This window comes from Heptranchias perlo, chromosome 12, assembly GCF_035084215.1.
Source record: "Heptranchias perlo isolate sHepPer1 chromosome 12, sHepPer1.hap1, whole genome shotgun sequence".
Lineage (NCBI taxonomy): Eukaryota > Metazoa > Chordata > Chondrichthyes > Hexanchiformes > Hexanchidae > Heptranchias > Heptranchias perlo.
The window spans coordinates 35,390,460-35,417,310 of record NC_090336.1 but is presented as its reverse complement, the minus strand read 5'-3'; the positions used below and the strand labels follow the sequence as shown (position 1 = coordinate 35,417,310).

The 26,851-nt window shown below is 41.4% G+C and overlaps 2 protein-coding genes across 11 annotated transcripts in view; one reads left to right on the top strand and one right to left on the bottom strand.

The window, feature by feature from the left end:
• c12h11orf16 (chromosome 12 C11orf16 homolog) overlaps positions 1-26,851 on the top strand; it is a 40,727-nt gene that overhangs the window by 7,855 nt on the left and 6,021 nt on the right. For 3 of the 5 annotated variants that reach the window (XM_067993950.1, XM_067993947.1, XM_067993946.1), the window contains 5 exons: positions 1,970-2,665; positions 4,883-5,076; positions 5,905-6,077; positions 14,330-14,579; positions 18,050-18,388. In XM_067993950.1, the coding sequence (XP_067850051.1) occupies positions 1,970-2,665; positions 4,883-5,076; positions 5,905-6,077; positions 14,330-14,579; positions 18,050-18,178 (1,442 nt within the window). In that variant the 3' untranslated portion in view covers positions 18,179-18,388. Of the gene's footprint in view, positions 1-1,969; positions 2,666-4,882; positions 5,077-5,904; positions 6,078-14,329; positions 14,580-18,049; positions 18,389-19,138; positions 20,748-26,851 lie in introns of those variants that run through there. The other 2 variants (XM_067993949.1, XM_067993948.1) reach the window with 2 other exon arrangements.
• akip1 (A kinase (PRKA) interacting protein 1) overlaps positions 23,163-26,851 on the bottom strand; it is a 90,042-nt gene continuing 86,353 nt past the window's right edge. For 5 of the 6 annotated variants that reach the window (XM_067993954.1, XM_067993953.1, XM_067993952.1 and 2 more), the window contains 2 exons: positions 26,584-26,679; positions 23,163-23,776 (listed from right to left, as the gene is read on the bottom strand). In XM_067993954.1, coding sequence (XP_067850055.1) covers positions 23,633-23,776; positions 26,584-26,679 — 240 coding nt within the window. In that variant the 3' untranslated portion in view covers positions 23,163-23,632. The remainder of the gene's footprint in view (positions 23,777-26,583; positions 26,680-26,851) is intronic. The other variant, XM_067993956.1, reaches the window with a different exon arrangement.

Sequence of the window (26,851 nt, the reverse complement as noted above, 5' to 3'; positions counted from 1 at the left end):
GATGGAGAAACTGGGAGAAGGGACTAGCGTCATTACAGGAAGTGGGTTGGGAGGAAGTGTAACCAAGATAGCTGTGGGAGTTGGTGGGCTTATAATAGATATTGGTTGACAGCCTATCCCCAGAAACGGAGATAGAGAAGTCGAGGAAGGGAGGGAAGAGACGGAGATGGACCATGTGAAGGCGAGGGAAGGTTGGAAATTGGAAGCAAAGTTGATTAAATTTTCTAGTTCAGGGCGAGAGCTGGAAACAGCACCAGCATTCTCTGCATTTCTCCAGCATGTTCTGTTTTTATTTCAGATTTCCAGCATCTGCAGTATTTTGCTTTTAAAAACATATCTATATTCTTAGTCTGAGTTCATTCATTCCTTCCTTCCTCCCTCACAACAACATATACCTCTGACTAGCTGTGGGCAATGCCACATATTATCCGCTAATAGTACAACGTAGTTTGATGATGTTGGGCATACGGGAGTAATTTTTTGAGTATCTGCTGGTGATGGGAAACCTTGCCCACTGCCAGTTTGAACAAAAAATGACACCTTAAATGTGCAGGTGCAGCAGGTGATCAAGAAGGCCAACGGAATGTTGGCTTTTATTGCTAGGGGGATAGAATATAAAAACAGGGAGGTATTGCTGCAGTTATATAAGGTATTGGTGAGACCGCACCTGGAATACTGCATACAGTTTTGGTCTCCATACTTAAGAAAAGACATACTTGCTCTCGAGGCTCACTCGGTTAATCCCGGGGATGAGGGGGCGGACATATGAGGAGAGGTTGGGTAGATTGGGACTCTACTCATTGGAGTTCAGAAGAATGAGAGGCGATCTTATTGAAACATATAAGATTGTGAAGGGGCTTGATCGGGTGGATGCGGTAAGGATGTTCCCAAGGATGGGTGAAACTAGAACCAGGGGGCATAATCTTAGAATAAGGGGCTGCTCTTTCAAAACTGAGATGAGGAGAAACTTCTTCACTCAGAGGGTAGTAGGTCTGTGGAATTTGCTGCCCCAGGAAGCTGTGGAAGCTACATCATTAAATAAATTTTAAACAGAAATAGACAGTTTCCTAGAAGTAAAGGGAATTAGGGGTTACGGGGAGCGGGCAGGAAATTGGACATGAATTTAGATTTGAGGTTAGGATCAGATCAGCCATGATCTTATTGAATGGCGGAGCAGGCTCGAGGGGCCGATTGGCCTACTCCTGCTCCTATTTCTTATGTTCTTATGTTAAATAACATCAATCCCAAACAGTGAAAAAAAAACACTGGTTCTTGAAGGAACAGTTGTTTGGCATACAACTTTTGTTAGCTTGTGAGTGAAGAGAGAACATTTATCAAATTCCAAGGCAGAGAGAAAATTTTGTAAAAATTGTGCACAGTGGTCATTATTTGAACAGTTGAATGGTGTATCCCCAGTGCCTGTTTTATTTTTCTGATTATATGAGTTGAATCATGATGAATATGAGTGGAATCTGTAACTGCTTGGAATTGTTTGAATGTAGAAGGACCTCAGAGTTATAGTCACTTCACTTGAATTGTGTTGTGAGGATTACATTTTTCAATTTCTCATAAGTTTCTACAGTAATGTACATTACTTCGGTTCTTGCTATGGTGTCCTGTCAATTTTTCTTTTAATTTAGACATTTACTTTATCTAAAAGTATTTTTCACCGGAATAAAATTATTTTTCATCATTTCAGTGTTATATGTAATGGCACTTCAGATTTACAGCTATTTCAGAGTTACAGAAACCCTTTTGGTCCCAAGGTAACTGTAACTCCTAGACTGTCATGTGTATTTGGGATTTTATTTCTAGCTACAATTAAATCAGCTAATTAAATTGATAACCAGACTGAAATATAATACCTGACATGTTAGAATATTCTTCTCGTGGTATAATGAGTCATGTAAATGATCGTAATAAGTATAGTTCCAGAATATAAAGCCCTTCCCCCTTTTTAATTGAACAGCGATGGAAGATGATAAGGTCTCTATAAACTTCTGGAATGGGAAAACAGTCAAAGTTTCCAAAAATGTGGCCATGTGGATTCCATCTTCTTTGTATGAAAGAGTGCTAAAGGAGCTGCTTACCCCTCTATCATCCAGACAGCAACTACAGGATGATGAATTGAGTACCTGCCGTGATGTTTGTCCACTTAGGCCTCAGACTGTGCCAGTTCACCTGTGCCACTTTGAACCAACGTACATCCAGTCCTGGTATTCAGGTATCCCTGGCCTGGACCCATATAATAATTACTTGCATGGATTCTATCGTGGCTTCCACTGTTTGCCAGCTCATCCTGTCTGTTACTGTTTCCCAGAAGCGATTTCTCCTGCAGGATGGTGGCCAGTGACTCCAAGATCTACACCCGCAACAGCATTTGACAAAGATGAGTTGGAAAAGAAAGTTACTTCACAGCTTCAGGAATTAGATGTTCCAAAAAAGAAAATTCCTGATAAAAACTTGCTTTCTTCATCATCTTCCTCTTCATCATCTGAAGATTCTGATAGTAGCCCAGAGACAATTGTCAGCAAGCCTACTTTGGAGGACAGAGCGGTGAATACAGACATTAACCTGTTGGAGAGGCCGAGGACCAATGTAAAAGACAGGCCTGAATGGAAGTATTGGCGTCAAAGCCACCAAGAGCCACATCGGAAGAAACCAGGTAAGGGGAGACTATCGTTTCAGTTTTATATGGGGTGAATTTCCTTGGACTTCACCCACTCTTGTAAATGGGGTTTCCGCCAAACTTCCACCGCACTTACAGCGGCGGAGCGGGGGAAGTCCAAGGAAATTCACCCCATAATATATTAATTGTTTTGTGCAGGAATCAGATACCTGTCTATATGTGTTCTTAAAACCTGAAATCATTTTCACTTTGATTCCATTTGTGGTTTTATTTCTGAAAGTGTTAGACGGAAAACAAAAATGTAAATGTGTTACCTAATATACAGTATTTTAAGTATGCAATATTTAAATATGATTGTTGATGTTCACAAAAGAAAACTATCAGCCCATTAAAGGATTACGACAGCATTTATTCATCATATAAAAAACAGCACGAATAAAGGGGGTGGTAGGCTATAAGAATATACAGAGCTCATTCCTTTTAATAGATCATGTACATTTTGCACTGGTGCAGAATCTTCCTTCATTTAATCTCCTGAGACAGCTAAATAACTGCTGACAGTGGCAAAGAAACTATGTGAAATGTATCCCTGTCCAAAACTAATTGAAGGAAAACTCCAGTGTATCAATCTAACATTACTAATTTTAATATTCAACCATGACTGGTTGCACTGCACAGATGACATCCCTAAGGACCCTATAGCACTGTAGCCATAGTATTCTGTATGGTAATGGTTCATGTGTCTGTACTTATCACCAATACCATTAATACCTTCTATAATTAAATGCAGGGAATTTGTATTTGTCTTGCTGCTGTTTGAAGGAGTTAATCTGCACATCATTAAACTGTTCTTGATGAAAATCTACTTATCTATCACTTGCTGTGAAAAACTTTATTCTAACCTCCACCCTCTAGCCTGTACCACTTTGTGTATGTCTCAATATTAACTCCACAGTCCATGAGGTAAAAGATAACAATTCATTCAGCTCTAGACAGGCTCATGTATTTCTCACTGTTAACTCCTGTACTTCATGTAAACTACCTAGTTGTATTTCAACAAATACACAACAAAGGGAACAGACAAACACAAGACAAACTGTGTGGGTAATGGCCCCAGTTGATTCCCTGCAGCGTTGCATACGAGGAGTCAAGAACAAGTGTAGTATTCAGAGAAAGCATAGTTAGAGGACAGGGGATAATTGGTCCAGGGTGTGGAGATGTAATTCAATCCCCATTTTAAAGTCACACATTTTCCCCTTATTTTTATATAATACTTTTATTTTATATTAGTTTTCTAATTGATATTGGGGAGCTCACAAGATAATAGAGATAGATTGATGTAGTGAATGGGTAACAATAATATTGACATGGAACCTGATCTGAAAATATATGGCATGTGACTAGTACTGTAGTTCTACCTGGGTTTGTTACCAAAAAAAAACTACATAATGTACTATAAACAACAATGCACACTACATAAGGTATGTTTATGTATAAACCGCTATAGACGATACAACATATACGACCAAGTGTATGTACTATACATTCTGCTATTTGGCTTGTGATGTGAAACATGGTGTATTGCATTGCTGGTTTGAAAAAGAACTAAAACACTTGGGCTCATAGCCTAACCACTCCATTGCAATATTGAGGGAATGGTGCATTATTGGAGGTCTTGGCCTTTGAATGAGATGTTGAACCTAGGTACCGACTACCCTGTTCAGGTGGATGTAAATAATCCCATGGCACTATTTAAAGAAGAGCAGGGAGTTCTATGGAGAGACCAATGCTCTCTCTCAACCAATATGACCAAAAAACAAAATTTCATTGCTATTTGTGGGATATTGCTGGTGTAGAATCATTGCTTTGTTTGCTTAAATAACAAGCATTACTGCACTCCAAAGTTTAGACAGTGTATTAATATTCTTTATAAATGCAAATATTTAAATAAAAATGTTTTAATTATGGATTGTATTTGTTTCTAGATTTTTTAAAAAAGGAAGTGTGACATTATAATTCGTCTTAAAATACAAAAAAATCTCTGCAAGACCCCTCCCCACCCCCAGCCTGAGGTCAGTTCGTAATCCCAGCTGGACCGTTAGAGGTAGCCCAAGTGCAGTAGCTGATCTACAAATGGTGGGAGGGGGGAATCTCAGGCCATTTATTTTTCTAAAAACCAATTGAAGAGTGACATTGGCTAGGCCTTGGATCCAGTTACTACCGTACAGAACAACAATACTCTTCTTTTTGCAGGAACCTCATCTTCAAGTCCATTGAGGAGCTTCTCTGACTCCAGTCAGCTGATCTCTTCCATGCAGCTGCAGAACCTTGGACCAACTAATTACAGTGCAGTGTTTGAAAACATTGATCGTACACCTCCTCAGAACAGAATCACAATGAAAGAGGTTCTGACACATAAGAAACATGACATCACATCCTCTACCGGGGTAAACTTCCAAACTGGTTGATGGTATCCACAAAGTTGCAGAGCAATTTCACCCCATTTTCTTGTATATTTGTTTTGTTATGTACTTCATAGTTTTCTGTAACAATTTAGTTCAATTTGTCTGAAATGTTAACTTTATTTTTACTCTTTCAAATGCTGCTATGTATTCCCAATATTTTCTGCTTTTATTCCCCTTTCTTCCCCTGCTCCGTCCCCCAAATCTCCCTCGCCATGCACCTGCTCTGCTGAAAAGTTGGACAGCAAACATGCCCTAGGCCTTTGCCAATGCCACACTACAGTCAGCCACTGTCAGGTGTATGAAAATAATCCCCTGCATTAGGGTTAGGGTTAGGGTACAGAACAGATTGGATACAGGTTAATGCTCTGTACTCTCCTCCAACAATGTGTTAAACCCAGCCTCAGGAGAGCACACCCTACTGAACATCTACGACATTTTTCATTTAGCACATCATTCCTCTTTGAGCATCATGGACACTTCCAATTTTATGCTGTACGCTCGTGTCCACTGAGCGTTAGATTGACTATTCAAACGCATTTCAGTAGGAGTCTCAGTACCAGTAGGCTATTTCATCCCATCAGTCTCCATTATTTGAATCAAGGGTCTAGAAGTGACGGACAGTGCTCTAACAAACTGTGTCAGCGCTCAATTCTTTTTGGTGAATACTCTAAAGTCAGTGTACAGACAGAGATGTAACAACCACATAAGCAAGTACCAGCCATTTCCCCAATAACAAAACAGAGCAGTATATAATTTGACTGGTAAAGAGTTTTTTAAATAAAAATTTATTTTTTTATTTCAATGACCCAGGCCCAGGCTCCACCAATTCAGGAGCGTCTAGGAGAGAATCAGTTATCACATGACTGCCAACAACAGAAAGCTCTGCAAAGATCGAGAAAGAAAAAACTGCAGTTGCGTCAGTGGGAGAAAGACAGAGAGCAGCAAAGTGAAGACAAGTATCAAAGTATCCAGGAACAACGCAGGTACGTCAGATCTGGGATAACTGTTTGAAAATACTGCAATACAACAGAAACTAGAAATTAGTTAGAGACAGGTAAAGAATATGGGACAATTAGGATTAAGGAATGTGACATAACATAATCCAAGGATTATTCAATTTATATGGAAAATAATAGATACCACTTGGGAGTGAATACAGGCTGCAATGTGATATGGGCAGGGGGAGTGGGGGCTGATTACAAATTGCAATATGATATCCAGGAGTGATTACAGACGGTCATCTAATATTGGGGAGTGATTACAGTCTGTAATTTGATATCCAGATATGATTGCAGTATTAGCAGAGAGCCAACTGTCTTTGCTATGAAGTTTTCTGGTGATCTTTACTTTGCACCAGTTGTAGTTACTTTGCACTAAGTGTGAAACCAAAGTTGTATGGGACTATTTCCTAACTCTGATTTGCAATTGACTGCACACCATAATTACAAAACACAGCTTGTGTTGATGCAGAGCTCAAGCCACTTCAGCTCATAACAAACCTTGCAGTGTGGCCAGCCTATAAAAGTAAAGAAAATCAGGAAGTAGTTTATGTTTGTATTAGTATTATGTGTGATATTTTATTTTATTTTTTATTATTCGTTCATGGGATGTGGGCGTCGCTGGCAAGGCCAGTATTTATTGCCCATCCCTTCTTGAACCGCTGCAGTCCGTGTGGTGAAGGTTCTCCCACAGTGCTGTTAGGAAGGGAGTTCCAGGATTTTGACCCAGCGACGATGAAGGAACGGCAATATATTTCCAAGTTGGGATGTTGTGACTTGGAGGGGAACGTGCAGGTGGTGTTGTTCCCATGTGCCTGCTGCCCTTGTCCTTCTAGGTGATAGAAGTCGCGGGTTTGGGAGGTGCTGTCGAAGAAGCCTTGGCGAGTTGCTGCAGGCATCCTGTGGATGGTACACACTGCAGCCACATTGCGCCAGTAGTGAAGGGAGTGAATGTTTAGGGTGGTGGATTGGGTGCCAATCAAGCGGGCTGCTTTGTCCTGGATGGTGTCGAGCTTCTTGAGTGTTGTTGGAGCTGCACTCATCCAGGAAAGTGGAGAGTATTCCATCACATTCCTGACTTGTGCGTTGCAGATAGTGGAAAGGCTTTGGGGAGTCAGGAGGTGAGTCACTCGCCGCAGAATACCCAGCCTCTGACCTGCTCTTGTAGCCACAGTATTTATGTGGCTGGTCCAGTTAAGTTTCTGGTCAATGGTGACCCCCAGGATGTTGATGGTGGGGGATTCGGCGATGGTAATGCCGTTGAATGTCAAGGGGAGGTGGTTGGACTCTCTCTTGTTGGAGATGGTCATTGCCTGGCACTTATCTGGCGCGAATGTTACTTGCAACTTATCAGCCCAAGCCTGGATGTTATCCAGGTCTTGCTGCATGCGGGCTCGGACTGCTTCATTATCTGAGGGGTTGCGAATGGAACTGAACACTGTGCAATCATCAGCGAACATCCCCATTTCTGACCTTATGATGGAGGGAAGGTCATTGATGAAGCAACTGAAGATGGTTGTGCCTAGGACACTGCCCTGAGGAACTCCTGCAGCAATGTCCTGGGGATGAGATGATTGGCCTCCAATAACCACTACCATCTTCCTTTGTGCTAGGTATGATTCCAACCACTGGAGAGTTTTCCCCCTGATTCCCATTGACTTCAATTTTATTAGGGCTCTTTGGTGCCACACTCGGTTAAATGCTGTCTTGATGTCAAGGGCAATCACTCTCACCTCACCTCTGGAATTCAGCTCTTTTGTCCATGTTTGGACCATGGCTGTAATGAGATCTGGAGCCGAGTGGTCCTGGCGGAACCCAAACTGAGCATCGGTGAGCAGGTTATTGGTGAGTAAGTGCCGCTTGATAGCACTGTCGACACCTTCCATCACTTTGCTGATGATTGAGAGTAGGCTGATGGGGCGGTAATTGGCCGGATTGGATTTGTCCTGCTTTTTGTGGATAGGACATAGCTGGGCAATTTTCCACATTGTCGGGTAGATGCCAGTGTTGTAGCTGTACTGGAACAGCTTGGCTAGAGGCGCGGCTAGTTCTGGAGCACAAGTCTTCAGCACCACAGCCAGGATGTTGTCGGGGCCCATAGCCTTTGCTGTATCCAGTGCACTCAGCCTTTTCTTGATATCACGTGGAGTGAATCGAATTGGCTGAAGACTAGCTTCTGTGATGGTGGGGATATCGGGAGGAGGCCGAGATGGAACATCCACTCAGCACTTTTAGCTGAAGATGGTTGCAAAAGCTTCAGCCTTGTCTTTTGCACTCACGTGCTGGACTCCGCCATCATTGAGGTTGGGGATGTTTACAGAGCCTCCTCCTCCCGTTAGTTGTTTAATTGTCCACCACCATTCACGACTGGATGTGGCAGGGCTGCAGAACTTTGATCTGATCCATTGGTTGTGGAATCACTTAGCTCTGTCTATAGCATGTTGTTTCCGCTATTTAGCCTGCATGTAGTCCTGAGTTGTCGCTCATCAGGTTGGCACCTCATTTTTAGGTATGCCTGGTGCTGCTCCTGGCATGCTCTTCTACACTCCTCATTGAACCAGGGTTTATCCCCTGGCTTGTTGGTAATGGTAGAGTGAGGAATATGCCGGGCCATGAGGTTACAGATTGTGCTGGAATACAATTCTGCTGCTGCTGATGGCCCACAGTCCCTCATGGATGCCTAGTTTTGAGCTGCTAGATCTGTTCTGAATCTATCCCATTTAGCACGGTGATAGTGCCACACAACATGTTGGATGGTGTCCTCAGTGCGAAGACGGGACTTCGTCTCCACGAGGACTGTGCAGTGGTCACTCCAACCAATACTGTCATGGACAGATGCATCTGCAACAGGTAGATTGGTGAGGACGAGGTCAAGTAGGTTATTCCCTCGTGTTGGTTCGCTCACCATCTGCCGCAAGCCCAGTCTGGCAGCTATGTCCTTCAGGACTCGGCCAGCTCGGTCAGTAGTGGTGCTACCAAGCCACTCTTGGTGATGGACATTGAAGTCCCCCACCCAGAGTACATTCTGTGCCCTTGCTACCCTCAGTGCTTCCTCCAAGTGGTGATCAACATGGAGGAGTACTGATTTATCAGCTGAGGGAGGGCGGTAGGTGGTAATCAGTAGGAGGTTTCCTTGCCCATGTTTGACCTGATGCCATGAGATTTCATGGGGTCCAGAGTCAATGCTGAGGACTCCCAGGGCCACTCCCTCCTGACTGTATATCACTGTACCGCCACCTCTGGTGGGTTTGTCCTGCTGGTGGGACAGGACATACCCAGGGATGGTGATGGAAGAGTCTGGGACTTTGGCTGAAAGGTATGATTCTGTGAATATGGCTATGTCAGGCTGTTGCTTGACTATTCTGTGGGACTAATTTTGGCACAAGTTTCCAGATGTTAGTGAGGAGGACTTTGCAGGATCGACTGGGCTTGGCTTGCCTTTGTCATGTCTGGTGCCTAGTGGTCCGATGCCGGGTGATCCGTCCGGTTTTATTCTTATTATGACTTTTTTTAGCGAGATCTTACAACTTTATTACATTTTTACATTTTATTATATTGAAATATCAACAAAGAGAAAAATTAAACCTTAACAGTTGCAGATCTGTTATGAAAACATTAGAAAACATATCACACTATAGTAGAATGACCTGTTTACAATCTGCCTGCTCAATTCTTTTTTCATTGCTCAGTGCAAGGGGACAGTAGCATAGCGGTTATGTTGCTGGATTAGTAATCGTAGAGGCCTGGACTAATAATCCAGTTGAACATGAGTTTGAATCCCACCATGGCAGTTTGTGAATTTGATTTCAGTTTAAAAAAAACAAAATAAACTGGTATCAGTAAAAGTGACCATGAAGCTATTGGATTGTTGTAAAAACCCAACTAGTTCACTAATGTCCTTTTGGGAAGGAAACCTGCCAATCTGGCCAATAGGTGACTCCAGTCCCACACCAATGTGGTTGACTCTTAACTGCCCTCTGAAATGGCCTAGCATTTGTTTTCAAAACACCCTTACTCCGGGTGCCTGGGTTGATAGAGGATATCCCTTCTGAGAACTCCACGACACAGTAAAATCCATACAAGGCAAAAGTACCTCTTTATGCATCCAAGCTCCTTTCTTTCATTTCTGTGTTCAAAAACTGCATATAAATCTGAAATCACTTGAGAATTGCCAATCAATACTTTTGGATTTTATTCAGCTTTGTCAAGTAATCTGCTCAAAAAACTTAACTGTAAACAAACCCACACTAATGTAGAAAGAAATCTTGACTTATGCTCACAACGCAAGCATTATCATAACCTAAAATAGCTGTCACTCTGTCAAATACCGCAGTACAGTGCAAACCTTCACACAAAAGAGCTAACACATACTGCAACTGTATGAGGCAACTGATCCCAATGTACCCATTCTCCATTTTTTGATAAAGGGCAATTTTATATTATTACAGTTTTTGATGAATTGGTATATTCAGTTACTGAAAAGAAACAACACTTTTCAACCCTGGCCTCCTAGTGCCAGTATCAGGTGCTGTCTGGTAACAACCAACTGCGGAATAAAACTCTAATGATGTCCCAAACTCCAGTTTCAGAAGAGCACCTGCTCGTCTAAATGCATCAGTATGAATTTTTCAATTTTCCACACCAGATGTTCTAGGCCTTTCTAAGTGTAATAATGATTTATTTTCTATTGTGGATTTGTGCCTATTAGGAAATAGTTGAGACTATTTTCACATGGAACCCTTACAATCAGCAACAAGAGATTTTCATCTCATTATCCTGGACTGAATTGAAACCCAAGTCTCTGCGGCTATAGGCCAATATCTAACACACTGCACCTCTTGGTCCACAGACCGTGGGGCACTAGCACGCATACCGTTCCGTTGGGACGGGCTCCGCTTAAACCAGGCTGGGACTAGTGTCCTGGCGAATCAAATAACGAGGGTGGTAGATAGGGCTTTAAACTAATAAGAGAGGGGGATGGTTCAGGTAAGGGTAAATTTGAGTTCTTTGAGGACATAACGTACAGGGTGGATAAAGGGGAACCAGTGGACATAGTGTATTTAGACTTCCAGAAGGCATTCGACAAGGTGCCACATAAAAGATTATTGCTCAAGATAAAGAATCACTGGATTGGGGGTAATATTCTGGCATGGGTGGAGGATTGGTTATCTAACAGGAAGCAGAGAGTTGGGATAAATGGTTCATTCTCGGACTGGCAACCAGTAGCCAGTGGTGTTCCGCAGGGATCGGTGCTGGGTCCCCAACTCTTTACAATCTATATTAACGATTTGGAGGAGGGGACCGAGTGTAACATATCAAAGTTTGCAGATGATACAAAGATGGGAGGGAAAGTAGAGAGTGAGGAGGACATAAAAAACCTACAAGGGGATATAGACAGGCTGGGTGAGTGGGCGGAGATTTGGCAGATGCAATACAATATTGGAAAATGTAAGGTTATGCACTTTGGCAGGAAAAACCAGAGAGCAAGTTATTATCTTAATGGCGAGAAACTGGAAAGTACTGCAGTACAAAGGGATCTGGGGGTCCTAGTGCAAGAAAATCAAAAAGTTAGTATGCAGGTGCAGCAGGTGATCAAGAAGGCCAACGGAATGTTGGCTTTTATTGCTAGGGGGACAGAATATAAAAACAGGGAGGTATTGCTGTAGTTATATAAGGTATTGGTGAGACCGCACCTGGAATACTGCATACAGTTTTGGTCTCCATACTTAAGAAAAGACATACGTGCTCTCGAGGCAGTACAAAGAAGGCTCACTCGGTTAATCCCGGGGATGAGGGGGCGGACATATGAGGAGAGGTTGAGTAGATTGGGACTCTACTCATTGGAGTTCAGAAGAATGAGAGTGATGTAGTTTAGTCCGAAACTAGGGTCTTAAATTTAAACAAAGCCAATTACAAAGGTATATGGGGTAAGTTGGCTAAGATAGATTGGAAGATTAGAGTAAAAGATATGACAGTAGATAAGCAATGGTGAACATTTAAGGAAATAATTCAAAATTCTCAACGCATATACATTCCCTTGAGGAATAAAAACTCCACGGGAAAAATGATCCAATCGTGGGTAACTAAAGAAGTTAGGAATAGAATCAGATCAAAAGAAGAGGCTTACAATGTTGCCAAAAAGAGTAGTAAGCCTGAGGATTGGGTGGGTTTTAGAAATCAGCAAAGGATGACCAAGAAATTGATAAAGAGGGAGAAAATAGAATATGAGAGTAAACTAGCAAGAAATATTTTTTTAAATTGTAAGAGCTTCCATAAGTATGTAAAAAGGAAGTGACAAGTGAAAGCAAACGTTGGTCCCTTCGAGGCAGAGACAGGAGAAATTATAATAGGAAATAAGGAAATGGCAGAGATGGTAAACAAATATTTTGTATCTGTCTTCACAGTAAAAGACACAAAAAACATACCGGAAATAGTGGGGAACCAAGGGGTCTAATGAGAGTGAGGAACTTAAAGTAATTAAGGTTAGTAAAGAAAAAGTACTGGAGAAATTAATGGGACTAAAAGCAAACAAATCCCCTGGACCTGATGGGCTACATCCTAGGGTTTTAAAAGAGGTGGCTGCAGAGATAGTGGATGCATTGGTTTTGATCTTTCAGAATTCCCTAGATTCTAGAACGGACTCCGTGGATTGTAAGGTAGCAAATGTAACCCCCCTATTCAAGAAAGGAGGGAGAGAGAAAACAGGGAACTATAAACCAGTTAGCCTGGCATCAGTAGTAGGGAAAATGCTAGAATCTATTATTAAGGACGTAGTAACAGGACACTTAGAAAATCATAATATGATTAGGCAGAGTCAACATGGTTTTATGAAAGAGAAATTGTGTTTGACAAATCTATTAGAGTTTTTTGAGGGTGTAACTAATAGGGTAGATAAAGGGGAACCATTAGATTTAGTATATTTGGATTTTCAAAAGGCATTCAGTAAGGTGCCACACAAGAGGTTGTTGTACAAGATTAGGGCTCGTGAGATTGGGGTTAATATATTAGCAAGGATTGAGGATTGGTTAACGGACAGAAAGCAGAGAGTAGGAATAAATAGGTCATTTTCGGGTTGGCAGGTTGTAACTAGTGGGGTGCTGCAAGGATCAGTGCTTGGGTCTCAGCTGTTTACAATATATATCAATGACTTAGATGAGGGGACTGAGTGTAATGTATCCAGGTTTGCCGATGATACAAAGCTAGGTGGGAAAGTAAGCTGTGAGGAGGACGCAAAGAGGCTGCAAAGGAATATAGACAGATTAAGTGAGTGAGCGAGAAGGTGGCAGGTGGAGTATAATGTGGGGAAATGTGAAATTATCCACTTTGTTAGGAAGAATAGAAAAGCAGGATATTTTTTAAAGGGTGAGAGAGTAAGAAATGTTGGTAGTCAGAGGGATTTGGTTGTCCTTGTACACGAATCACAGAAAGTTAACATGCAGGTACAGCAAGCAATTAGGAAGGCAAATGGTATGTTAGCCTTTATTGCAAGTGGGTTGGAGTATAAGAGCAAAGAAGTCTTGATGCAATTATATAGTTTTAGTCTCCTGACCTCAGGAAGGATATACTTGCCTTAGAGGGGGTCCAACGAAGGTTCACTAGATTGATTCCTGGGATGAGAGGGTTGTCCTATGAGGAGAGATTGAGTAGAATGGGCTTATATTCTCTGGAGTAAAGAAGATTGAGAGGTGATCTTATTGAAACATATAAAATTCTTAGAGGACTTGACAGGACAGATGCTGAGAGTCTAGAACTAGGGGTCATAGTCTCAAGATAAGGGGTCGGCCATTTAAGACCGAGATGACGAAAATTTCTTCACTCAGAGGGTTGTGAATCTTTGGAATTCTCTACCCCAGATGGATGTGGATGCTCAATCATTGAGTATATTCAAGACTGAGATCGATAGATTTTTGGACACTAAGGGATATGGGGATCGGGCGGGAAAGTGGAGTTGAGGCAGGAGATCAGCTATGATCTTATTGAATGGTGGAGCAGGCTTGAGGGACCGTATGGCTTACTCCTGCTCCTATTTCTTATTTTCTTATGAAAAGGGAACACACACTGCACCTTTCTGGCTACGCGCTGCTATGCATATTTTTAGGGCAGCAACCTTTTGTCCAGGGTGTACAGTAATGCAGACAATGCAATAGTAAAACATTTTTTCCTTTTGCTTTCAGCTATTACATTTTTTTCAAAACCTATTAAAATGATACTGACTTGATTCAGTATTTTCCCTTTAGGGAGAAAATGCTTCAGCGTCTACAGAATGATTTTAAACAAGTAGCAGAGCGTCAGTGCAAGCTGGAGGAATTGAACAGAGCCAAGCAGCATTTTCAGCAGAAGACTCAAAACAGGATCCAGTCTATAGCCTCTGAGGACAAGGAGAGAGAAGCCCGCAGATTGGCATACCTTCAGCAGGTGACAACGAGGAAGGATTCAATAGAGGCAGAGAAAGTGAAAGCAGATGAAATTAAAGAAATCCAGCAGCAGGTAACTTACTCAGGAAATAGTTAATTTGGAAATTAAAACACTTAGAAAGAAAGAACACATTTATATAGTGCCTTTCATGACCTCACGACATTTTAAAGCACTTCACAGCCAATTAATTACTTTTTGAAGTGTGGTCACTGTTGTAATGTAGGAAACGCGACAGACAATTTGCGCACAGCAAAGTGCCACAAACAGCAATGAGACAAATGACCAATTAAACTGCTTTTTAGTGATGTTAGTTGAAGGATAAATGTTGGTCAAGATGTCGGGAGAGTCCCCCTGCTCTTCTTCAAATAGTGCCACGGGATCTTTTACATTTACCTGAGAGGGCAGACAGGACGTTGGTCTAACGTCTCATCCAGAAGACAACACCTCCGACAATGTAGCGCATCCTCAGCACTACACTGGAGTGTCAGTCAAGATAATGTGCTCAAGTCCTAGAGTGGGGCTTGAGCCCATAAATGTCTGACTCAGAGGCGACAGTGACTCACAGCTGACACTTATATTCATTTGATTTTTCTACACAGAAGCCACAAGTAATAACATTCCAGACAAACAATAGTACCATGGCTTTGTTAGGTTTTTCATTAGTTGGTGGGGGGGGTGGGTGGAGATATGATAATGCAGTGGATTGCTGTTTAAATGTACCACATTGAGGACTGTGTAATATGGATTTGTGCCTACGATTCTCCACATTGTAAGTTTATGATATTTATCGTCATTGACATTAGCACATAATCTAGGTCGACACTTACGATGACACATAAGTGTCCTGGCCAATATATATATTTCAACCAATACTACCAAAACATTAACTGGCCACAATCTGATCACTCTTTGCGGGATCTTGATGTGTGCAGATTGGCTGCCAAGTTTGCCTACATAACAATAGTGACTACACTTCAATACTAATTCATTGCCTATAAGTGCTTTAGGACATCCTGAAGATCTGAAATGTGCTTTATAAATGCAAGTTTGTTCTTAACCTTTTTTATTGAAGGCCGAGAAAGATTGAAACGCCCTTCATCCCTTCTCAGCATGGTCCTGAAGGATTGTGTCAAGGCTGAAGTTGACATTTAGCAGGACCTCTAGGTACCAATATGAATCAACAGTTGGAACAGGTATCACTTGTATCCTCCAATCAATAGCTTCAAAACCCACCTTGAGCTGTGCAAAGTCCCCAATACTCAGCACCATGAAACCCATTCAAATCTTTTTTTTGTTTTATCTTTTAATATTTTTTTACATATTATCCACCATCATAACCTACTGGTTAGCCCATTGTTCTAAGATAATGCATACAATGCACTAAATCCCCATGTGATTGGAGGACAATGACACCTAGAAGCCTTAGTAGACTCAATGCTTAATGGTGCTGAAAATTTATGTTTCCAGTGGTATATCAGGAGCACAGTGGCAGCAGAACTCATAATTCTAGGTGAGATCCGCTTCCACGATTGTTTTGCCCATTTTTTGTTCCCCCAAAGTTTCCGGTCGGGGTGGGAGCTGTCACTTGCTACACTTGCTCCTTTACGTATGTGCAAATGAGCTGAATGGCTTAAGGAGTCAAGGTTGCTGGCCGTTGTATCCTCATTAGATGTAATTTCTATTGGGGTAAGTTACATACAGGTAAATGAGGCACAGCCTTCTCAGGAGTTGACTCAACTGGGGGAAGCGAACTTGTAAAATTTGCTTACAACATTGAATACTTTTGCCAAAGCTGATATTTGCCTGCACCTTTTGAGAACTTTTCTTTCTTTTATGTGAGGTACTAAGTTGCACTTCAAATTGTCAGAAGGTCTCACTGGTCAGTGGCATGTTTTTGACCCCCCACCGCAGTAAGGTATATCAGAGTAGCTTGGGATTCCTTAGTTTGGTATCTTAATGGAGGAGGAATAGAACAGAAGAGAGAAAAGGAGGATGAGTCAGCATCAAAGGAGGATAGTCCAACCATATATTACCCTCACAACAAATATATAGGCCTCACAGATTTTATGAGTGACTGATTGAGGAGTCTGCCTTAGGCCTCTGCATTTCACTAAGGAAGCCCTGGATAAACTGCACCACTTTCTCCACGATGACCTACAGATCCAATCAAGTAACAGAACAGCTCTGTTAAGGCTTCAAAGTCTGCATAGCTCTCAATTTTTATGCCATAGGTACCTCCCAAACTACAAACGTGGATTTAGGTAACATTAATCAGGGTGTGGTGCAGGCCTGCATATGACAGGTTATCAATACCATCTTCATGAGAGCTGGGGGATTCATCCATTTTGTGATGATTTCTAGGCAGCAGGATGACTGACCAGGCTATTTTGTTCTATCATGTTGCTGAATTCCCCAGAGTCTCGGGGGGGAAAAATGGCACCCACATTGCAATATTGGCTCCTACTTTGAACCTGTTGAATTCCTTGACTAGAAAGGGCTTCCACTCTTTCTGTTGCAATCGCTCCCTCAAGTCCAAGGGCTCAAACGAGTGCATCTGGCACACAACTGGTTTAATCTAACTGGACCACACCAACCACTATTGGGTCTCAATCTCCTCTACCAAAACCGTTCACTACTGAGAGCAAAAATAACCCACAGCTTCTTTTCTACATTACCAAATGTCTTCTTAAACCCCTCTCACCTATCCCTTCCACCCTCACCAACAACAAGTGTGAGGAGCTCATGGGCTTCTTTGTCATTAAGATTGAGACCATTCAGCTGCCTCTGTTCCCTCCCCAGCCCAACCCCCCTTCCTCTAAGCTCTGTAAACTTCAGCTCATCCAAAACTCTTGCCCACATCCTATCCCATACCAAGTCCCACTCATCCGTCACTCCTGCCCCTTGATGACCTACATTGGCTCGAGGATGGGTATTTAAAATCGTGGTGTTGCCGGACCGGGAGCCAATGTAGGTCAGTAAGCACAGGGGTGATGGGTGAATGGGATTTGGTGCGAGTTAGGATATGGCCAGCAGAGTTTTGGAGGAGCTTAAGTTTATCCATAGCCAAGAGATAAAAGGAAACTTTCATTCCACAAACCTAGGCTGGATTTGGAGGCCAGAGTTGAGAAGCTAGCATCTAGTGTCTAGTTCACTGCATCAATCAGTCCCCATCATCAGTAATTAATAGGACAAATGAAATATTAAGAAAGAACCAGACTCAAAAACATTCATATGCAAAATCTTTGGTGTACCATATTTGTACATTTCCCTGATAAGAATGTAAGTAATACTTTTGAGTGTAAATTTTCTTTCTGTACACCTCTTTTCTGAACATGTTGACCAGTGTACTCTATTATATCCTAACTCTATAGGTAGATTGTATGAGACACACACACAACTAACTGTTCCATCAGATCTCCCAACCACATTCTTCTTTACCTGCCTCCTGATCTATTACCATCACCTTTCCCAAAAGAAGAAAAAAGGCGTATTTAAAAAAATATATCTTATATGAATAATGTCTCATTGTTCATGTTTTCTAGGAAGCTAGAAGGAAGCGAGTGGAACAACACAATAAAATGGTGGCAGAAAAGTTCCATGAAGCAGAGAAGCTGACTGAAGAACGAGAGACAGGAAGAAGAAAACACCAAATGAAACGTGGTGCATTTTAGAAGGAAATTTAACCAGGTTCAGTCTTTGCTGTTACCACAGTAGTCCCTATATAAAGCTTAGATAATATTTAGCAGAGATAAAAATACAGCATGTGACCTCAAGAACCCATTAGTATCTGTGACATGGGATACAGAATCCACATAATTCATTTTCATACGCTAGTGTTGTGTATTTTTAGTACTTGGATTTTTAATACAATTTTTCTTAAATTTGTGATTCATTTTTCTCTTTTTTCCCCTCCCCTTAAATCCAGCTACCAAGTTAACCTTCATTATTGTTGCTAGCCTCCTTGGTCAGTTCAGACTGCAGACAGCTCCATGTTGTCATACTGCTTTTTGGATGACACAATAGGAGGTGCCCTAGGATCAGTGCATCAAGTGGGATTACTCCTGTAAGATTGTTAAACTTTCCCCTTTACCCTTGGATGCCCAAATGCAAAGTCCAGTATGGATGGTAGCCACTGACTGCTTAAAATAAACACAGAAAGATACTTGTGTTCAAATAAGGTCTTCTCACTCAAACCAGCCCTGTGGCGGTGTTATGCAATGTAAAGGCATCATGCAAGAGTAGGTCAATCTACTATAAGACACTTCAAGCAGTGAAGGATCAGACAAAAGCCTCATATATGTTTAATTTCTCTGGGATAAATGGTAAAAGTTTTATGTTTAGAGTCTACATCATAGCATGATATCAATTAATCTGTGAATAGTTCTGGTTAATTGTGCACATACGGCTGAAGAACCTTTAAAGGTGATGATCTGGAGTATTTGAAACAGTCCTACATGTTGAAAACTCATTTTGGACTATCCTTGTGTGGAGCTCTTTGAGAAAGTCATCCCATTACTGTTCAAAACTACAACGCTGCCAGGCTTTTTAACTCATAGGCAAATCTTGGAAAATTATTCTGGAGGGTTTTTCTAAAAGCATGGATATATCAAGAAGGAAATATGTCTTTTTAGTTTCCCAGTTAGGAAGACCCCTCCACCCAGAAATGATGCAGTACTAATCTTAGCAAACTGGAGGTGTAAAAGAGAATGTCCCAGGTACGTAACATGTTTCATTACTACTTTAGACACTAAAGACGTATGGACACTAGTCCACTATCTTCAAGGTTAGATATAGCATAGCAAACTTGCCCCAGCACTGGGAAAAATTACATTTTGCCTTCCCAATAACATTTGTACTATTGGGGTTGTGGGGGGTGTGGGGGGGTTGTAAAGGATGCATTAATTCTCTCAGCACTGGTCTCGGCACCTGCAGGTGCAGCAAGCAGTTAGGAAGGCAAATGGTATGTTGGCCTTCATTGCAAGACGATTTGAGTACAGGAGCAAAGATGTCTTACTGCAGTTATACAGGGCCTTGGTGAGACCACACCTGGAGTATTGTGTGCAGTTTTGGTCTCCTTACCTAAGAAAGGATATACTTGCCATAGAGGGAGTGCAGCGAGGGTTCACTAGACTGATTCCTGGGATGGCAGGACTGTCATATGAGGAGAGATTGGGTCGACTCGGGCTGTATTCACTCGAGTTTAGAAGAACGAGAGGGGATCTTATTGAAACGTATAAAATTCTGACAGGGCTAGACAGACTGGATGCAGGGAGGATGTTTCCCCTGGCTTTGGTGGGGGGGGGGGTCCAGAACGAGGGGTTACAGTCTCAGGTTACAGGATAGGATATTTAGGACTGAGACGAGGAGAAATTTCTTCACTCTGAGGGTGGTGAGCTTGTAGAATTTCTACCACAGAAGGCTGTGGAGGCCAATTCACTGAATATATTTAAGAAGGAGCTGGATAGATTTCTAGACACAAAAGGCATCGAGGGGTATGAGGAGAGAGTGGGAATATGGTATTGAGATAGAAGATCAGTCATGATCATATTGAATGGCGGAGCAGGCTCGAAGGGCCGAATGGCCTATTCCTGCTCCTATTTTCTATGTTTCTATGTCTCCCAAAATGCAAAGGAGAAAGTTGCTGTTTGGTCTCCTCCAAGGTTGAAAAAGCTACCAACACCATGTAGGGTCACATCCACTTGGGTGCTTGCAGAACCATACCCCAGTATGAGCCACCCAACTTCAGGAAAGGAGAGAAAACTTGTGGGGCAGCGGGGTCGGAAGGGGGAGGGAAGAAATTATTGTCTAACATCCGAGAGAAGATGGTATTTTTACTCACCAATGTACACTGAATGAACTTTATATTAAGGGCAACAAGGATACTGTCCATGTAAAAACTCTACAAACTATTACTTACCAGAATATGCAGGTTAAATGTTCCTTGTATATGAAGCCCCATTGAATAGTGAATTTTAGTAAATCACTACAACTGTGCCAAAGGTAAAAAAAAAAATGATTGCAATGAACAAAAAACATTTAGGAAATGTAAGGAAATAATTTTAATTCATTTTATATAATTTATATTTTAGTTTCTGTTCTATCAACTTATAAAACAATTTGCAATTTTGATTGGAACTATGCTGTTGAGTATTTATAGCTCAGGAATGCAATATCTATGTTTTTTATTATTAAAAAATGTCAATTGTAATTTAAAAAATTTAAAAATCACTTTCAGCTCAATTCCACTCAGCTGGTTCTGATTCACATCTTCTTAAATACATCCAGCAAATTGACTACACAATGGAAATCCATTAATCCCATGTTAATTAAAAGAAAAGGCCAGTATAATACAGCTCATGTTGAAATGGTAACCTGTCATTTTATAAGTCCTGTACTCTGGAATCAGGTTGCAATTGTATAGGCAAACAGAATACTAGTGTGTATGAACAATTTATCAGTTCCATGAGTGCTACAGCAAAAAGCAAGGAAATTATAACTTGCTTGCTCAATTGCATCAATTTCCAGACATTATGACCTAGATTTTCCTAGACAAACACACTTAAATTTAGGCAGCATAGACAGTCTGACAAGGGAAATGAGGCAGGGAGGCCTGTTGCTGATACCCCACCCCAAAAAATTGCCACTTTGATTTTTCTCTGCTGATCCCTCCATAACCCAGATCTGGGACCAGTATGATGTCCCAGAAGTAGTAAAGCATCTCAAAAGCCAGAGATTAATGAATACATTCCTGCTGGATTGTGAGGACTGGAAGAGACTTTCATTACACTATGATACTGAGTTATCAGGATTTAAATATAGTTGCTACTTGCAAAGAATTTAAAGTCAGAGTAACCTTACAAATAATGGATTCCCCTCTTGGAATTCCATTGTTTCTATGCTTTGAGGATGAGGGTGATAAGGACAGGGAGCAGGGAAGTCTTAAAAATCCAGCATCATTTACATAAGCACCACCCACAACATAGGTACCTATGCCAGAGGGTCTACAGGCCAAGGAGGTCATTTTTGGATCTCTTCCAAAGGCAGCGTGAGAAAACACCACAGGGTTCAGTTCTGTGACCACTCCTGTTCACTGTGTATATCAAGAATTTGGATATAGGCCTAGAGGGAGTGGTGTTAAAGTTTGCAGGTGATACCAAAATAATAACGTGTTTATATTGCACCTTTAACATATAAAACTGTACCATGATGGGAGTTTGTTAATTCTTTAGAAGACCAAAGGAAGTTCCAAAGGGATCTTGATAAGATGGGGATAATGGGTTAAAAATTAGCAAATGGAATTCAATGTCAATGTGAGGTAATACATTTCAGTAAAAATATTATGGCAGTAATTATATCCTGAATGGAAGTGGGCTAGGTGCTGTGAAGATCAGAGGAACTTGGGGGTACCGATTCATAAGACATTTAAGGCAGCACTTCAGGTTAATTAAAAGATTAATTAATTAAAAAAAGGTAATGGAATTCTAGACTTTATCACAAGATATATAATACAAAAGAGGTATTGATAAGCCAAATACCTTAAGATTTCAGTTGGAGTACTGTGTGCAGTTTTGGGCTGCATACTATAGGAAAGATATTGAGGCTTTAGACAGGTTATAACAAAGGTTCAGTAAGATGCTGCCCTGTACGAGGAAATACAAATACAAAGAAAGACTTGAAAAATTGGGGTTTTTTTTGTTAGAATTAGATTATGATAGAAGTGTTTAAAATTATGAAAGGAGCTGACAGGGTAGATAGAAGTAGACTGTAGTTTCCAGTAGTTGAAGGGTCTAAAACAAGGAGCCATATATACACAATTAACCACAAGAGATTTAGAACAGAGAGCAAGAGAAACTTATTTACAGAGTTGTGAGAATGTGGAACTCACTTCCAGGGTTAGTGGTTGAGGCCAAAGCTGTCAACATTCAAGATTAGATTGGACGGATGGATGAATGAAATGGGGATAAAAGGGTATAGGAACAGGGCAGGTAATTGTGATTAGGACTATTTGCTCGCATGGAGGGCAACGTTGAAATGAATTGGTTAGGCGGAATGGCCAATTTCCATCTTGTGACTTCTAGTTATTTCCGTGAGAAGCACTCCATTGAGTTACGCCAGATGTTGACACCAGATCTGAAACCTTGACACCAGGGTCGCCGCCTCGTCAGTGGCTGTGAAGGTAACAACAGCTCTAAATTTTTATGCACTAGATGTTTCCAGGGAGCGTTGGGTGACATACATAAAATTAGTGTCACTTGAGTCAATCAGCAGTGCACATTGCATCGACATCCTTTTTAACCCGTGCTTCTTTGTGAAGCACCTTGGGATATTTTTTCTGCATTAAAGGCTATATGTAAATATAAGTTGTTGCTGTTGTAAAATCAGACTTACCCTCTGTTTGAATGTCAGCCTGATCATTATACAAGGATTAATTAGATCTTAATATCACCTATGTAAATTGATTTTCCCCCAAAAAAATCCATTATCATTTTAATCCTGACATACAAGAGCTCACACTGTAATTCTGTCACATACTAAGTTAAATGTCAAAAGTAGAAATATTAAAATGGATCCCTTTAATGGACTAAATTGATAAGACAATGCAACTGCTTTCGAGACAGAATAGGTTCCATAGTTCGGTGAAGAGGGAGAAGGAAAGACCATTGGCAGAACTTTTATTTTGAAACTCAAGTATAATGCCATAAAGTTCCATTATGTACAGCGACAACAGTGTAATACTACCAATATTGGCTGTTGGCCATTTGCATAAAGTATATTAAAAATTCATCTCATTATCCAGTTTATTAGTTTATATAAATATAAGATCTGTACTTCAGCTAAATAAATTGTTATATATAAAGAACACAATACAAAAATAGACTGCATAGTTCAGTTATGTTCAGTTTTAAAATTGTATTCCATTCAAATGGGTGTTAAGCAGCATGGCACTTTAGAAATGATTACTTCACTGAGTCTTCAACTGCTGCATGGAGAAACAGCATTTTAATTAAAAAGTGCTTGAGATAATCATTGCATAGACACTCAAAGTTCCAAATGTCCTTCTGTAAAAAATAACACACGGCCATTGGTTGTTGCCACATGCCCTGCAACACTGTACTCCACACATTTCAGACCGTAAAGGCAAGATCGATGGTCTGGTCTGGGCCCAAATGTATCACGCGTGTCTGCTCTCTCTCAGATATTCTTGATTTTGCTGTCACTGCGTAAGAACCCGGGGCCACTTGAATATGAACCCTGTCAGTGCATTTAATCTGTTTATTAAGAAAAAGAGAGGCAATTGTCACTAAGAGCAGATCACCTTAGTAGATTATGTGGATTTGCTTGTATTTTTTAAAACTCACCATTATCATAGCTGCCTTACTGCTAATGGTACTTCACTTTTGCCAAATCAACTGCTGTATGAGCTGGGGAAAAGGCTGCACTTTTGGGCATGGTTCATTGCGCTCCAGATATAGGGAAGCAGCTTATACAACAGTGGAACTCAAGTATTTACCAAAATGGCAGCTGTTAAAACTGTCAGGAATTAATTGGAGAGAAAACGTGGATGCGTCATCGCCACCTACATCTACCACCACTCACTGTTCGAACCTTTACAGTTTGGTTTTATGTCCTGCCTGTAGTATCAGGACCACCTGGTCAACGTCACTGACAGTCAGTGACTGTTGCATTTTATCCTTTCTTTGTGACTGTGATCCTGGCATGTTACTCATCCTTGTCCTCCTCAAACTCTGCACCATGTTCAATTCAACAACTACTCCATCCTCCTCCATGGCATCATTCTCACTTGGTTCCAATCCTTTCTATTCCAATAAAGCAGTACATCTGCAACTGTTGCTCTTCCTGCCCTCACAATGTCACATCTGGAATTTCCCCTCCTTGAATCCGGCCTGTTTCACATGCACATGTTGCCCCTCAGGAACATTATCTATAGGGATCAGCTTCCACATGTATACTGACAGTACCACCATCTTTTGACTCTACGACTACCACTGTACATCAGATTGCTGATCCATCAAGTCATGATGAACCAGAACTTTTTCCCAACCTAATAATAGAGACCAAAACTATCCTATTTGACTTCTGCCAAAACCTCTACCCTTGCTCCAAACTCCATCTTCGACTGCCAGCTCAGGTTGAATCCAATGGTGAGCAATCTGACCCCGAGCTGAGCTTCAAATCCCATATCCTATCCATCACTAAGACCACTTATTTCCACCTCTGCAATACTGCCAGGCTCCATTGTTACCTAACCACAACCATTGAAAATCCCATTCATGTTTTTGTGACCTCAGGCACAACTTCTTCAGTCCTGTCTTTACCAGCTATCTAGCTCCACTGTGCATAATCTATGAACTACAATTTGTCCAAAACTTCTTTACCAAGTCCTGCTTGCTCATCATCTCAATCCTCGCCACCCTCCAATGGTTCTATATCCAATGCATTTAATTCAAAATCATTGCCCTGGATTACAAATCTTTCCATGGTATCACTCCCACCGACCTCTTCAATCGATCCCAATTCTGTGACCTCTTCTTCTAACGTTGGCCTCCTGCACAAGCACCGCTCTACCACTGCTGGCAAAGCCTTCAGCCATCTCGGCCTTACTCTTGAACTCTCTCCCTAAACCCCACCACCTTGCTAACCCTCTCCCTACCTTCAAAATCCTCCTCAAAACCAGTCCTCTCAATCATCTCCCCTAAATCCTACTAGATATCATCTGTTTCTGGTCAGTGAAACACATCAGGACATTCACCACATGAACTAATGGCCACTGGGGGAGGTACCAGAGTATAACCAATAGAACAGTACCATAGCAAGGAGCCAATGCCTTCAGAAAAGGAAATTGGTGACATTGCTTCCACTGAACTGAAACTATTCAAAAATCTATTTGTGGATATGAATAGCTTTAAAGAAAATTTGGGTGCATCCATATTTGGTGTGCGGGGGTGCAGGAATCAATTTCTGCGCCTGAATGGTGAGGCCTTGGTCCTCATTTCCATTGAGCCGGCGAGCTGCAGGGAGTAACGGGGGGGGGGGGGGTGGGGAAGAGGGGGGGGGGGGGGGGGAGGGAGAAGGTTGCCGGCAGTGGCTCACAGTTCTTCAAATGTGGAGTCGGGAGGAGCACTTCTGCTCCTGTCCGGCTCCACGTTCAGTTAAGTATATTTTAGAAACTTATCTTACTGGTTGCGGTCTGCATAGGCCTGGTTTTCCTGACTGCAGACATGCCGGCTGTCTCCAGGCAAACCAATCTTGCAGTGCAGACTTCAAACAGGTAATAGGCCCCGTATTTGCATATGCAAAGGGACTAACGTCTGTTTCAGGCATTGAGACACTGCACACCGATTTTTTGGTCTTTACCTATATGGCAGGCAGTGCACTTCCGGCTTGTAATCATGGTGCGCTTCCTGCCCGCCATATTGGAGGTTTGGGAGGCCATTTAGCACCCAAAAAACCAGTGCTGTGCAGCCAAATATCTAGGCTTGTGTTTTTTTTTTAATTTTCCGGTTCTGGATTTAGCTCAGTGTATGTTAAGCTCTAGTTCCCGTAGGAAAGGTTGAAGTATCGGATTAACTTGCTTATCACCAAAGCACCTTTCTTTTTGTTTTAAAACATTAAGTGAAATTAAATCCCTGAAAATTAAAGAGCATTTGGAAGGAGCAGTTTTTGTAGTTCAACCGGCTCAATTCTCAAACTAAATGAGTCAACTATTTGGCTAATATGCAATGAAAATGCAAACATAACAAATAAAAACAGAGAATGCTAAAACGCAGAACAGGTCAGTCAGCATCTGAAAGAAATACAGATTAATGTTTTGAGTAGGACACTTCATGGGAGCTCAAATGAAACATTAATCTGTCTTTTTCTTTTCCAAATGCTGCCTGATCTGCTGTGTATTTCCAACATTTTTTATTTTTATTTCAAATTTCCAGCAGAAATTTCTCTCCCAACAGAATTGTAGCCAAAGCCTGGCATGGGTTCACTCTGAAGGTGCAGTGTGATTACTCAAGTCATTCTTGCTCCCTGCCCGTTCCAGACCTAGACCCCAGATATCACTCACAGGAGCTTTGGTGGCTGATGAACCCCTGTGGTATCGTCGAATATGGTTTTCCTCCAATTCGTCTCTTTCACAAAATGGTACATTGTTATAGTAGTGCTGCAAGTTAAAAGCTACAAGATTATTATTATAATAATAATAATAGGTTAATTGTATTCAGGCTTATTTACATCCAGTGCACCGGAAATAGGCTATTTTGTTTCAGTTCGTCACTAACTCATTTGGCTGATCCTTACAACACAATCATTATGACACACCAAGTTTTGAACAC